This window comes from Phyllostomus hastatus, unplaced genomic scaffold (assembly GCF_019186645.2).
Source record: "Phyllostomus hastatus isolate PE091 unplaced genomic scaffold, TTU_PhHast_1.1 phas_contig_159, whole genome shotgun sequence".
Lineage (NCBI taxonomy): Eukaryota > Metazoa > Chordata > Mammalia > Chiroptera > Phyllostomidae > Phyllostomus > Phyllostomus hastatus.
This window is the reverse complement of record NW_025333640.1, coordinates 40,208,489-40,223,293: the sequence shown is the minus strand read 5'-3', so window position 1 is coordinate 40,223,293 and position 14,805 is coordinate 40,208,489. Positions and strand designations below refer to the sequence as shown.

Here is a 14,805-nt window from a genome sequence, read left to right as displayed (position 1 = left end):
CGTTTGTGTAATCTGGGCAGATTTAAGCACTCAGATACTTTGGATCACACAGAAAACCGGCCTTTCTGTTGGACCGCCCAGATTCAGAACAGGTGATGAGAGATTATGGAGACAAGAAACCCGCCCGGCTGGTGTGGCTCAGTGGACTGAGTGCCGGCCTGAGAACCGAAGGGTCGACGGTTCGATTCCCAGTCAGGGCCCATTCCTGGGCTGTGGGCCAGGTCCCCAGTTCAGGGCGTGCAAGAGACAACCACCCTTGATGTTTCTCTCCCTCTCTTTCGCCCTCCCTTCCCCGAACTCTAAAAATAAAACCTTCAACAACAACAACAACAAAGAAAATAAGAAACCTGTGATTGGCATTCCTTCTCAGGCTGCCTGACCGTTCCATTCAGGTTCAAGAAGTGTCCTCAGTGAGCTGCTTATGTAAATGTAAAACACCCCGAACACGCACTAGGTGTGGTTACGAGGACGCGGTTTCCCGGAGGAAAGAAACCCTCTCCCTCCAGCCGGCGGCACGCACACGGCACGCTGCCTGTGATGCGAGCGGTGTGTATATGATACCGCTCAGACGGCTGCTTGTCAGAGTCCCGCGCGGTTCCTTGAAGACAGTAAATGCCCTGCCTTCTTCTATTTCCTCCTCTTCAGGGCTCGGCCGCCCAGGCTGCGGACGGCAAAGCCAGAAGAGGAATGGTTAAATCCAGTCGGCCTCCTTAGCGCGTCTCTGGCTTCGGTGTGGTGACCCTCGCGGCGGCGGGGACGGAGAGACGATAAACTAAGGCTCCGGGGCCGGGTGCGCGGAGCTCCCAGGGCAGGACGTCGCTCGCCGCCTGGCGGCTACCGCCTCCCCGTGGCCTCTGCTACTTCTGGAGCCGGTTCTGCAGTCGCTGTTTCTGCAAAGTGCCGGGATTCCTCCCGTTGGGGTTAGAGACAACAGCTGGCTCACCCCCGGATCTTGCCCCGCACGGCCCGTCTCCAGCGCCAGCCCGCCGCCCGCCCCTCGCCGCAGGGGGGCCGAGCGAGGGCCCGTGACGCAGGAGTGGGCTGGGTCCCCGCGCGCCCTCGGCGGGGCCCATTAGCGGCGCCGCGCAGCGCAGGCTCCTCCGCGTCCCCTCCGACCTGCGGGCGCTCCGAGCCGAGCCCGGGAGCCAGCGCGCGAGCATCTCCCGCCGCCGCCTGCCGCGGGCTTCGGCTTCGCTCCCTTCCAGCCCTGCGCGCCGCCGGCTGCGCGGAGAGGATGGGCACCGGGGAGTTCATCTGCGTTTCCATGACCGGAGGGGCGCCCTGGGGCTTCAGACTGCAAGGCGGTGGGGAGCAGAAGCAGCCACTGCGGGTGGCCAAGGTAGGGTCCCCCGAGGCTCCCGCCGCGGCGCTGTGGCTGCGGTGGGCCGGGGTGGGGGGTGCGCCTGAGGCAACTTGTCTGTCAATGGCGTTGATCCCCGAGTCTGTGGACTAGCTCGGTTTTGGTGCTGTCGTTGAATTTTGCTTAGGAAGGAGTTGGGCATGTTTGTTTGCTTGAAGGAAACTTTGGAGAAAAAAATGAGTGTCTCCGTATTTAACTAACAATTGATAGGGGGAAATGTGTCGCGCTTATCGGCTGAAGAGAAGCCTCGTTCATCAGCTTCCCCGGCGCCCTGCAGAGCCCTTGGGAGCGTCTTGCAGGCGACAGGAGAAATCCCAGCGGGGAGATCGTTGCGCGCCCGCCCCTGCCGCAGGAGGGCGCTCCGCGGGGCAGAGCCCACTGGCCGGGCAGCTCCGAGGAGTCCCCGGGAGGTGCTGGGACTGGCGTTTACAACACGGCACGGCGCTGGGGGGAAGGCTGACTTGGGGCGGTGACTTGTAAAGTGCGGGGAAGCCGTAAAGTCTGTTGGAAAGAACGTCGGTTTAGGGACTGACAAATAAAGGCAAAAATCCAAGCGCTCTGTTCCATTCACGCTCCTCTGCGTAAGTGCTCGGAATAAACCCGAAGACCCTGAAACATCTGCTGGAAGTAGCTCGGAGGGGACTTTGAAATGCACCTAACCAGCTTCTCCGCGCTCAGGCGTCTCTGCGGCCGTTGCGTTGCTTGCTTCTTAGCTTCCTACGGGCCGGCTTGCTCCAGGGGGTCTGCTCACCGCCCAGCGGGGACCCCGCTGGAATGAATCTTAAAGCGCACGAGGGTGAGCAGACTTCTGTCGGGTGTCAGCACGAAATCGTGGTGTTGTGTGCAGGAACGTGTTTGATTCATGTCTGGCTTTCTGTTGACCTTAACTGGACCTGGGTCGTCATGAAATAGGTGACCCCCGGGCTTTGTGGCTGTTCTTCGCCCTGGGCTTTTTCAAGCCTGGTCACTGTGCGGGGAGGGGGGTGTCTTTGCTGTGTCCTGCCGCCAGGCTTCCCTCAGCCTGTCCCCTCTCGCCGGGACGGCAGAACCCTGCCACCTAGCGAAAACTCAAACTCCAAGACGGAGGCACACAGCGGGAGATGAAAAGCAGGACTGTTAGGACTGAACGTTTCTCGGAGACGTCCAGTCCACCCTCGTTCTAGGTGGGGAAGGAGCCGGAGAGGTCGGGCGGCTCGCTGCGGGGCTCCAGCGGCACTGGCAGAGGGAGCCTCCGGGGTGTGGAAGCGGTGTCGTCTCCGCCCTCCCCCGGGGGCCGGGGCGGGCGGCCTCTGCCCAGCTGACCGAGCGGGCCTGGGCCTGGGCGTGTTCTGGGTCTGGAATAGCAGTTGGGCGGCTCCAGGGGCTGCGGTCTGGGGTCTCATCCCAGCTCTGATGTAGCTTACGTGGGCCTGGGACACATCGCTCCCCTTCCTGACTCGTGTGTGTGTGTGTGTGTGTGTGTGTGAGAGAGAGAGAGAGAGAGAGAGAGACTGTAGTCCGATTTTCAGCAGACATAAAACATGGCTGGAGAGCCTTCTAAAAAAGATAGAGTTTCTGAAGTCCCATGGCAACCCCGCTTCTTTTTTAAAATTATATTTCATGACCATGCTATGATCGGTGTCCCAGTTTCCCCCCTCCACCCAGCACCCCATTCCCTCAAGCAATCGCCCCACCACTGGTCACGTCCACGGGTCACGTGTAGGTGGTCTGGCTGCTCCGTGTCCTGTGCTGCCCTTCACGTCCCCAGGGCTACTCCGTGACCGCCTGTATGTGCGCCCGAGTCCCCTCACCTCTTCACCCGTCCCCCCCACCCCTCCCGCCTGGCAACCACCAAAACTCTCTCCATATCCACGACTCTGTCTCTGTTCTTGTTGGCTTAGTTTGTTTTTTTTTAGATTCAGTTGTTGATAGACACGTATTTTTTGCAATTTTATTGTTCATGGTTTCAATCTCCTTATTTTTCTTAAACAAGTCCCTTTAACATTTCATATAATAATGGTTTGGTGATGATGAACTCCTTTAGTTTTTTTCTTGTCTGGGAAGATCTTTATCTGCCCTTCAATTCTAAGTGGTATCTTTTCTGGGTAGAGCAACCTTGGCTATAGGTCCCTGCTTTTCACGACTTGGCATGTTTCTTGTAAATCCCTTCTAGCCTGCAAAGTTTCTTTTGAGGAATCAGCTGACAGTCTTATGGGAACTCCCCTGGAGGGTAGCTAACTTCTTTTCTCTTGCTGCTTTTAAGGTTCTCTCTTTATCTTTAAACTCTGACACTTTAATTGTGATGTGTCTTGGAGTGGGCCTCTCTGCGTCCATCTTGTTTGGGACTGTATGTGCTTCCCGGACTTGCATGTCCGTTCCCTTCACCAGACCAGGGAAGTTTTCTTTCACTATTTTTTCAGCTAGATCTCCAATTTCTTGCTCTTCTCTCCTCTTTCTGGCAGCCCTGTGGTGAGACTGCCGGAGTCCTTGAAGTCGTCCCACAGGCTGCTGACACCGTCCTCGGATTTTTGGATTCTTCCTTCTTCTTCTTGTGCTGAGTGCTTGTTTTGGCTCCTTGTTCTCCAGACCGTCGATTTGATTCTCGGCCTCGTCCACGCTCCTGCTGCTTCCCTGCAAACTGCTGTTTACTCCAGTTAGTGTGTGTATGCCGCATTCATGCTGCTGAGGTCCTCACCCAGTGCCGTGAGCCCCATGATAACCAGTGCTATGAGCCTGTTTCGTCTAGTCTTTCCTTATTTCACACCTGGAATATTCCATTCTTTATACCAGCATAACCTCGTGGTAGAAGCCCTTGGAGTGAAGTGCTGTCACTGTGTGTTGTCAGGGCGCAGCCTCCCTGGGTCAAGGCTGCCCAGGCACGGGCTTGCGCCCTCCCTGGGACTGGCGGTGACTGGCCAGGCCAGGCCACCTCCGCGCGGGGGGAGGGAGGGAGACGGGAGGGAGATGGGAGGGCTGGGGAGGGGAGGGTTACTGGCAAACAAAATGCTCGTGGTTCTGAGGAACCTGCACACAATTAACATGGGAATGGAAGAACATGTATTTCCCAAGAAAAGCAAGTTTCAGACAGCACTCGGGTCTGCTCCTTCAACAGCGAATGCCTCCGCGCCCTGTGGATAGCAGCTTGGCTTGTGAAGTACCTAGCGTTTGCATTTCCATGACTCTGCGTAGAATGAGACTCTGACAAGCTGAAATAGCCAGAGAACAACTACTCGAATGTCATTGGAAATGATTAGAAATTGAATGGCTGTAAATGTCCAATAAACATCTTTCTGGTGACATGTCTGGCTGCTATGGAGAGGCGTTCAGACGTTTTCCCTGTTGGGCTGGCTGACGAGCCCGCAGGCAAACCCCGGCTTTCAAAGGTCACGGACAGAAATCTTAGTAGCAACAACCTGACATTGACATTGAGACTTCAGGCCATAAAATTCTGGTGTTTGTTTTTTTTTTTCCCCCAAGCATAAATCGAATGTTAAAAAGGCCCAACCAATCAGGAATCTTACCCTGGTTTTCAAATGTTCATTTGCTGTTTAATCTGTGCCCTAAATGGACGCGAGGGGGGGGCACATGTGTCCGCGGAGGAGCGCCGGGACGGCGCCGTGCGGACTGTGGCCCCCCGGGGACGGGCCGCAGCACCGGTGCTGCCTGGCAACCTCCCCCCCGTGTGTGTGTGTGTGTGTGTGTGTGTGTCCTCGCAGACATGTGCCAGCATCTCTCCTTCACACACCCTCTTTGGGGACATGTGCTGACACGGCTCTGTCTCCGGACGTGCTCTTGGCGAGGCTCCCTGAAAAATCTTTACATAAAGCAGCAGGGAGAATGTCTGTTTCACAAACAAATCTTCTGGGCAATTTAGAAGTAACTTGTGTTTTGAAAATAATGAACAAAGAAACGTTGGGACTGTTTATCCTTGACATGCTTTGCCGTTTAGAAAGGCAGGCGGTCAGCCACAGTTACACCGCCCTCTGGTTCTTGTTCTTCCACTGCACGGTCACCCAGAGTTTCGGGTCATTGTCGCTCACCATTGAAACGACCAACTGCAGTCACCCACAGGGCGAGGCAGAGGTGGGTTTAGTGATTCCTCTCCGTTGCTGCGTGTTCTCCCTTTAAAAAATTGAATAAAAATGTGTTATTTAAGCAAAGCACATGCAGATAGCATAATTCCGGCCCCTTAGTGTCATCAGTGTGGTTCCTAAATGTTTCACATAACGTGACCCCAGCGACGGTTCCCAAGGGGGGGGAAGGTTCTCAGTGTGTTTGGCGGTGTGCACTGGAGGGTAAACGTTCCTCGCTGCAGACGCAAAGGGGCAGCATCTTCGCTAGACAATGTTACAGGTCACTGAGTTTTCACCGCTGTCCGAGCACGGACTTTCTAGAAACCCCCAGCACAGGTGCGCCCGGGGTCAGTGCGCACAGTAGCTCAGTCCACCGAGCAGACGGGGGCACGGCCTTTCTCTCGGGGAGCGCGATTTCGGACAGCTTGCTGGCGTGAGGCCATGGGGGGACCCGGCGGCTGCGTGCCCTGGGCCGGTGCCTGGACGGAGTCGCACGGGTGCAGCCGCCTTTGTCGGGCGCTGTGCGGGGCCGTGCACGTGCGCCCAGTTCTCTGCAGGCGTGGTCCCTGAGCAGGGTCCCCCAGACCCGAGCAGCGTGACGAAAGACACCCCCACGTTAGGGGTGAGGAAGCCCAGGCACCGAAGCGCAGCTGCCCGCTGAAGGCCGCCCTGCGGCGGGTCTGGCTGCAGAGCTGACCTCCCCCCTGTGACGGGGAGGTGGTGCCCAGAGGGCCGGGCAGGTGAAGGCGGTCCCGGGAAGGGAGTTCACAAAAAGCACCTCGGCCTCCACCCAACCCGGATTTCATCAGCCGGGGGGCACCTGGGCCTCCAAAGGTCGCTGATGTGTGTGTGGTCAGAGCTGGGGCCCCCGCTGCAGAAAGTGGAGGTCAGACACGTCCCCCAGGGCGTCCGATGGTGCCGGTCCCTGCTGCACCTCTCCCGGGGGAGGCAAGGGGAGGACCCAGAGGGGTGAGAGGGGCCCAGTCCTCCTGTGTGAACGGGCCGTACCAAGTGCCGGGAGGACTCGTCCTTTCTGAAGCTGAGCCGGGTGGGGGGGGGAGAGGGGGTGGGTGCTGGGACACTCAGGAGTGGTCCTCGTGAAGCCTGGGGTGCTGCAGGGGGTGCCCCCTCGGTCAGGGCAGTTGCCGGCCCGCCCGGTGCGCACTGGAACAGGGGGAAGGAGAGGGGCAGGGTGAGCTGGAGGGGGACGCGGGGAGGCCAGGAGGGAGGCGGAGGCAGACCCGGAGACTGGACAGCCCCGTGCCCACCCACAGGCAGGGCGAGGCTCCTTGCTTTCCCCGGATGCCGGGCGGTCCCAGGAAGGGGCTGGACTCAAGCCTCCATGTGGCCAGCCTTTCCCCGCGGGCCACCCTCTCGGCCAGGGGCCGGCAGGAGCAAGCAGGCATTGCTGGGGGCTCCCGGGGCCTGGAGGGGAGGGGCAGCGTGGGGGGGAGCCCTGTTCCCCGAGGCAGGGAACTGTGGGTGGCCTGCCCTCCAGGGCTCCCAGGAGAAACCCCACAAGGGCCCCCCATGTCTGGACACCAGCCACCGAGAGGACAGCGATGGCCACTCAGCGTCAGCCATGGAGAAGTGCCATCTCAGTCGGTCGTGAATCAACACATCAGATCCCCCCCCCCACTTCCTTCCGGCCTGCACCTGGGGGCAGGGCACTGGAGGTGGCAGGAAGCAGACCACACCCTTGGCCCTGTGCTTCCTGCCCCCCCCCCAGGGCCAGGAGCCTGGCCTCAAGCTGGGGGGAGAGCGTGGAGCCCCACAGAGGGCAGGAGCCGGCACTGGACTCGACTGCTGTCATACCCGAAAGCCGCCAGGAACCCGTGGGCCCGGCCAGGGTGTGACTAGGGCGGGGCTGACTTGATCGTGGTTGGCGCGGTTCCTGGAAGAAATAAAACGGTTTCGTGTTCACCGTTGAATGAGTCTGACACTCATTCTCGGGAAAGCCGGCTCCATCGCCAGGTTCCCCTGACCGGCCACGTGGACTGGACGCGCTCTGCGTCAGCTCTGAAAGTCTGCCGCCTGCCCACGTGACCCCCGTCGACGACCCCGATGGCCGTGGTTCTAGGGGGAGCCACGGTCCAGCTTGGGGCTTCCCGGGAAATGTAAGCTCGCCCTTCCTTTTCTTCCTCGGACGCGAACCAGCCGTGGCGAGGGTGTTTGCTTCCGGCTGGCTGGGCGCTCGCGTGAGGAGGGGTGCTCCGATGAGGGGACTGTTGCTTCTGAGAACGTCACGCTGCAGATTCTGAACGATGGTGTGCAGCTTCACTGCGAGCTGCACACTGTCCCTGACGGGGTAACATTTGCGTGCTTTCGTGGTGGCAGTTTTAAAAGGAGGATTAACCCTGGCTGGCGTAGCTCAGTGGATTGAGCGCGGGCTCTGAACTAAAGTGTTACAGGTTCGATACTTTGTTCAGTACAAAGTGTCGGGGTTCAAGGGGCCCAGTTCCATTGCCCCACAGTCCGTGCTCACCGTGGACAAGCGGATTGGATGGTTCCCAGTCAGGGCTCATGCTTGGGTTGCAGGCCATGACCCCAGCAACCGCACATGGATGTTTCTCTCTCTCTCTCTCTCTTTCTCCCCCACTTCCCTCTCTAAAAATAAATAAATAAAAAAATCTTAAAAAAAATAAAAGAGGATTAGCTTCCAAAATAAGTGATCCAGAATGCAAACAAATGCATATATTTAGCTAAAAAGGCTTCACGTGTGTGCACCTTCAGCCGCCCGAGCGTGTTAACACGTGTCGTCCCGTCTGGTACCGGCTGGGTGAACCAAGTTTTAGTACTCTCAGCTAACAGATTAGAAACACGGATCCTTCACAACTAATCTGCAAAAAAAAAACATGTCAATCAGTGACGTGCTGTGCCGGTAGTGTATGTCTCCTCTGCCACACACAAAACTGCAAAAGAACAAGAAAAAGATGAGGTGGGCCATATTTTTAAGGCAAATTTTTTTTATTTTGCTTGGACAGCACAAGGTCTTTTTACTCTCACGGACCAGAAGTGTTTGGTTTTCGGTTTTTTAACTTCAGTGACAACGGTGTGATTGACAGAGTCTGTGACTCTGACCATCCAGGTGTGACCCCAGGCGGCTCCACGATTCGGGGGTCTGGTGAGGTTCTAGTTCATCTCAGTGCTCGACTCCAAAGGCTGTCGAGGGGGAAAAGACCGCCTCTCCCCGCAGGTGGGCCTGCGGGGACCGGGGGCACCTTGACCGCAGACCAGCCCAATGCATGCAAATGGGGAACGGGAAGGCCGGCGCGCGCCGGGGTTCGGGGTTTGAGGGGCCGAGTCCCATCACCCCACAGTCTGAGCTCGCCGCCGACGAGCGGATTGGGTGGGCCGTGTGTCTGTGCTTTAGTGCTGAGACCCCAACGACACTTTCTGTTCGGAAGGTGTGGAAAGGGGTTGGAAGTTCTTTTCCAGTTACACGCGCAGACGTGACATTTTAAAGACTAGCACACAGATAATTGTCAAGTGGAGAAATCACATCCCAACAGAAGCATTTTCAGCAGTCCTTCCAGACCTTGTTTCATTCGTCTTTCTTTTCTAAGTTGCTTCCAAAGCAGGTAATGGGGGCGGCGGGGGGCCACACCGTGTCGGTGACTCTGGAACGTGTGTGGGGTGACCTGCACCCGAGAGCACGCTGAGTCCCCAAGGCTCTGTGGCCTTGCCGGTGCCGCACCCGCTCCGGGGACCTTCCCGGGCCTCTCCCTGTGCCGCCGCTGCGTCGTGCGCGGGAGGCGCCGGCCTGTCTTCCACGCGGGTTCCCGTGGGACTCGCCGAGTCGGCAGCACCCGCGGCGCTGTGGCCCGCCCAGCCGCAGTTCCCTTTGCTGCGCGCCCTTACCGGGGGCTGGGTGCCGGGTGAGTTTCCCGGGAGCCCTTCGTGACCTCGCCCCCGACTTACAGCAGCCGCCTCAACGGTGCCCTCACTCCTGTGCACCTCACAACACGTCGCCTCTTTTCAGGGCAAAGAACCCGCTTGTTTCTGAGCGCCTGTCTCCAGTCTCTTCGTCTGCTTCCGCGTCCAAGTGGCGTCCGGCATGTTACCCAACAGCAAAGGGCCAAGGGGGCCGAGGGCAATGTACTGTGACCCCAAAGGAACCCCCAGGGTCGTTATGTCTGCCACCTACAGGAAAGACGTCTCTCAATGCCAGAGATTCGTGAAAAGGAAATGCCTATTTAATGCTATACAGACTTAAAGTAGTGATCTAATGTCTTCATCAAAATCCCAAAGTCCCTTAAAACACCCACAAACACACACAGTCCTTCCTTCCCCCTTTGCCCAGTCTGGGGTACCACATCTTAGGAAAAGGAAAAGAAACAGAAGTCCGTGGCTCAGGCAGCCCCTGGTTCTTCCCACTAATCCGTCTCAGCTGGTCGGCCTCCCTCGGTTCCCAGCACCATCAGCTGTGTTGGTGGGATCTCTGCTAAAGCCGGGTGGTGGTTCCCCCTTCTAAAGCTGTGGGGGTCCCCACTCTGGCAAAGCCATGTGGTTCTCTCTCCACTGCCCCAGCCGCATGGTCCTCCCTGCACAATGGCCTCAGGAGTCCCCACTCAGCCAAAACCGCATGGTTCTTCCTCCAATGGCTGCGGGTGGGGGGGTCGCCACTCTGCCAAAGCTAAGTGGCGGTTCTCTGCTAAAGCCGCATGGTGATGCTCTCCCACAGGGCTGCGGGAGTCCCCACTCTGCTAAAGACTGAGTGGTTCTCTTCTACACCGCCACAGCCTCATGGTTCTCCCTCCTCAATGGCTGCCGAGTCTGGGTTTAAATCCCCGCACCAATCCTCCTCTGCAGCCCCATTTCCGACTCCTCCCACAATTGGCTACACCTGCCAGCACTCTCAAAGCCTTCCAGCTTTACTGGGCTGCCATCGTGAGTCTGAGCAGGCGTGGCCCCATGTCGTGGAGCCAATCTTCTCCAAGCTCCCACACAGGCACTGTAATCAGGGGGACCTGCCCCCCAGTTATGTCTTGGTGGGGAAGTTACTCCCATCCCCCTGGCTCAGAGCATGGCCACAGCTATTTAACATGTCTATGCAACCAGTTAAAGGTTATAGATATGTTAAATGACCACACCAGAGGTTAGCTGCAAAGCTGTTGCTGTGCAAAACAGCTCTCAATGGCCCTGCTCCATGTGTCCCTTCCCCCAACCCACACCTGTTGGGGGAAAGGGGGTGAGGACATCCTAATATTTCCTGGGCACCTTGAGTTCTGGACCCCATTCCAAATCCCTATTTGGGGCCCCCCTCTTGGCTGCACCCTGTTACAAGCACACACCGTCGGTGGGCCTGCCAGAAACACACGTTCTTCTAGCTAACCTCACGGAAAACGTCCTCCGGCACTACCAGTGCGTTCTGATCGCCTTGCTCCCCATGTCCTGCTTCCTTCTGGTTTGCGTCTTCCAAAATATTTGCGCACACACACACACACACACGCACACACACAACAGAGTCTCTCTATAGAGCATCCAGCCATGTACTATGAAAAAGAGAGACGTCTATTGAAGATACAAGAAACACTGTGCATGGGACAAAGATGCCTCAGTCCCTTCAAAGCAGGCACCTCGGGACCTCACTCCGTTCTCCCAGCATCCCCCCCTCTGTTCAACACTCTCTGCACGATCCTTTGTCGGAATTGCCAGCAGCTGCCCTGTCGTATTTTCCTGAATCTCACCGATGGTCTGGAATCTCTTCCCTGTCAAAGGTGACTTTAGTTTGGGAAGAACCGGAAGTGCAGGGCGCCAAACCTGGGCTGTGCAGGGGGCTGAGTCACCGGGGTGCCCGGATTTGCCGGCTGCAGCCCATGCACGGGCAACAGTCGCAGGTGCTCTGCTTGCCGCAGGCCTTCCGGAACGGGGACCGCTTTCCACAGACGCTCGACCACCTTTGGTGCGTTTGCGCCACACTGTTACTCGTGCAGTGCCCATTGCATCGTCCCCAAAACCCTCCTGAATCAGAATAGTTTCCACAAGCCTGACCCAAAATTCGGTGCAGGTCGCTGCCCTACTTGCTCAGTCATTTTGAATGTGATGGCCACACAGTACACATGTTCACTCAGTGGCTTCTACCTCCCCACTGACTAGTGCAGTGAAGTCGTCACTGTTCACGCATGTGCATGCCAGTCCACACTCCTCGGCTGCCAGGTGACACTGATGTCACGCAAACTGTCCCGTTATGTGAACAATGGCTGGAAACTCCTGGACAGACCGCATATGTCTTGGTTTGTTGCTCCATTGTGTGTTATCTTCGCCTCTTTTAATTGTATCTAGGAAGAGCTTTCTAAACATTGTTGTTTGGTTTAAATTCCATGAGGTTTTAAACCGCCTGTTGCCTGACTCCAGCCTGTTTTGAACAACAGACCCAGAAGGTTCTCGGGTTCCGACGCCGAGTTACTAAGTGTCTCCCTGGCCCTGACGCCGTCCCACCGACGGGGCTGACGTCCCAGAGGCCGTGAGGCCAGGCCCCTCTGACTGAGCGGGCGCTCCCGCGTCCCAGAGCGCCTTCCCCCCGGCTTTGCGTGCTCGGCCCGCCTGTCCCCCGAGAGGCCACAGCCCGGGCCTTCCTCTCGCAGCCTGGCCGGCGGGGAGCGTCTGCGGGGACGTGGGGAAGCGTCCGGCAGGCCGGGGTCTCCCCACGAGCGAGTGTGCGGCGTGTCACCTGTCACGGAGAGAGGGCGCTTCGTTTGGGGATGTTTGAAAGCTCGTGTCGTTTGGTGAGAGTTGAAACTAGGCAACAGCACAGAAGCTCACTTCGTCAAGCCCCGGAAAACCTAACTGCCGCCCCGTGCCGGGGGGGCCCCTGCAGGGCGGGCTCGCAGTTTCACGACGGTGCCCACGTCCGCCCAGTTTGCATGTCAGCGGTTCGCACTCGGTGCCTCCTTGTTCGGTCGCCGAACCTGCACATCTGTAGGTGCCCGGGGTGGCTTGGCGGGGGAGCCTGAGGGACGAGGGGGTCCGAGGGATGGGGGGCCCTCCAGGTGTGCTGGGACAGGGGCATGCGGGCACGGCCGAGCAGCCGCCAGGAGCCGGGGCGGTGGGCCTGCGTGTCCATGAGGAGCTGCCATGGGAAGCCTTGCCCCGCACAGTGACCCACTCTCCCCGGGCATGGGGAGCCCTGGCCAGGACGCCGTGGACCAGGATGCCCGGGAACTGCCCGGAGCTGCCCCCTCCCTGTCTCCACCCACTCCGGCTCTGCAGGCACTCAGCCTCCCGGCCAGTCCGCAGACGCTGTATGTACGCAGCTAATCACCGCCGCCTCGTCTGCAGAACCGGGTTAGTGAATCCTCCTTCTGCCCCTGAAAGTGGCTCTCCCAGTGGGAGAGGAAGAATTTAAGGAGTGTCCAGGAGAATTTGATACCTAGATCCTGTTTATTTTGACCCTGATATCAGAGGAAAGAAGAGTTTAATTTTTTTTCTTTTTTAAATTGTTCAAGTACAGTCATCTCCACTTCCCCCCACCACGCCCCCACGCCTGTCATCCCCACCTCCCACCCTCCATCCCACCCCCCACTTTGGTTTTGTCCATGGGTCCTCTACACATGCTCCTGAGAACCCTTCCCCTTCTCCCCCCCTCCCCCTCCCCCTCCCCCTCCCCTCTGGTCACCGTCGGGGTGTTCCGAATGTCAGTGTCTCTGTACGGTGCCCGGTTGCACCCGTACGTGACTCACCGCACCCTGGACAGTCACGGGGTTTAAAACCAACTGCTGTCACCTTTGTGGCTCTTGTCACTGTGTTTGAGCCACGGGTGGGAGCGGAAGGGCTGTCCCCCCATCCGCGAGGTGCCTGCCAAGGCCAGCTCTGAGGGCAGGGAGAGGGCTCCCGCGGCCCCCCGCCCCCCGGCCCCCGCCCCACCGCCCAGCAGCATGTCTCGGTTCCAGAGTGTGGCCCTGCTCTCGGGGAGAACAGCGACATGTGGGAATCATCACAAAGAGAAGGGATCGTTCAGAGCGCTTTGAAAACGTAAAAGGCGATAAACTGCCCCTGGTCAGCGACAGCAGGACGCTGACCCCCGGGCAGGGAGGGGGGCGGGAGGGGAGCGGGGAGCCAGGCCTTCCGGGAAGGGGGAGCTGATGAGCTTCCGTCCCTGCCGCCCCTCCCCCACACGCCCGTCTTCCAAAATTGGACGCCGTGACTATATAAGGCTGCCTTCTCGGAGTGAGTGAGAACGCTCTGAACTCCTGGCGTTTCCCTCTCTCCGGGCCTGGGCCGTGGTGAGTTATTTTCACCCATCAAGGTCAGGCTCAGTGGAAAACGAGACGTGTGAAAGGCCTCGGGAGTCAGACGCAACCGCAGGGGTCACCTTCCTTCTTACTTCTGTGACGGGAAACGTGACAGGGCCCATCGGCCGGCGCCCAGCACGGCCGGTGCCCGAGGAGCTGTGTGAACGCTGTGCCCAGCTCCCGGCTGCCGCGGGGAGTCCCGTTGCTGCGGCCGTGCGGGGCCCTCGGCCGCGGGGTGCCCACCCACCCGCGGGACAGGCTCTCGGGGCACAGCTGCCGTCAGCCACGGGCGCCCCTCCCTGCCTCCCGGGGGCCAGATGGCCGCACGGCGTCCTGGGGACCGAGTGACCATGGGATCCCGGGCCAGGCCTGGGGCTGGGCACAGACACACGGTGGGCGAAGGGTCCCCTGGTGACATTCCCTTCTCTCTGTTCCTCGTCACTCTCGAGGGCCCCGACTCCCTGCTTCTCTTGCTGGAGAAGGAAGTCCCTCCTCCGCCTGTGCCGCCCCCTCCGAGTACTCTCACTCCTCCTGTGCCTACTGGTGTGTGTGTGTGCGCCTCCTTCCCCGGACCCGCTGTGGCCTCGTCTGCGGGAGCAGCAGGAGTGGTGCTGTGTGTGTGTGTGTGTGTGTGTGTGTGCACGTGCAGAGAGGGAGAGAAGCACAGATTCCGGGCCGGGGCGAACTTGCACGGGGAGTTACTTCGCCCTTCTGAGACTCTTCCGGGAGTGTGCTCCAGCCAGCTGGCACGCTGCTCGTGGTGGAAACTCCACCGTGGGGTTCTAGGGCCCTTTCTTTTTTTTTTCTTTTTAAAGATTTTATTTATTTTTAGAGAGGGAAGGGAAAGAGAAAGAGAGAGAGAGAGAGAGAGAAACATCAATGTGCGGTTGCTGGGGGGTCGTGGCCTGCAACCCAGGCATGTGCCCTGACTGGGAATCGAACCTGTGACACTCGGTTCCCACTGAGCCACACCAGCCAGGGCTCTATGGCCCTTTCCTCCTCCCGCGGGCCGGCAGGTGTGGCCGGCCTCCTCCCGCAGGCGTCTTCTTCTCCCTGAGAACACGCCGGTCCCCTCAGGCCCCGTGACCTCCCCTGAAACAGAACGTTCACTCAGTGCTTCCCCCAGGCGTCCGGCCGATGAGCAGTGAGACGGTTATTT

The 14,805-nt window shown here is 58.8% G+C and overlaps 1 protein-coding gene across 1 annotated transcript in view; it reads left to right on the top strand.

Moving 5' to 3' along the window:
- Positions 1–1,059: 1,059 nt before the first annotated feature.
- Positions 1,060–14,805, top strand: part of SYNPO2 (synaptopodin 2) — a 74,199-nt gene continuing 60,453 nt past the window's right edge. Inside the window, exon 1 of the mRNA XM_045830850.1 lies at positions 1,060–1,339. Within this exon, the coding sequence (XP_045686806.1) occupies positions 1,235–1,339 (105 nt within the window). The 5' untranslated portion in view covers positions 1,060–1,234. The remainder of the gene's footprint in view (positions 1,340–14,805) is intronic.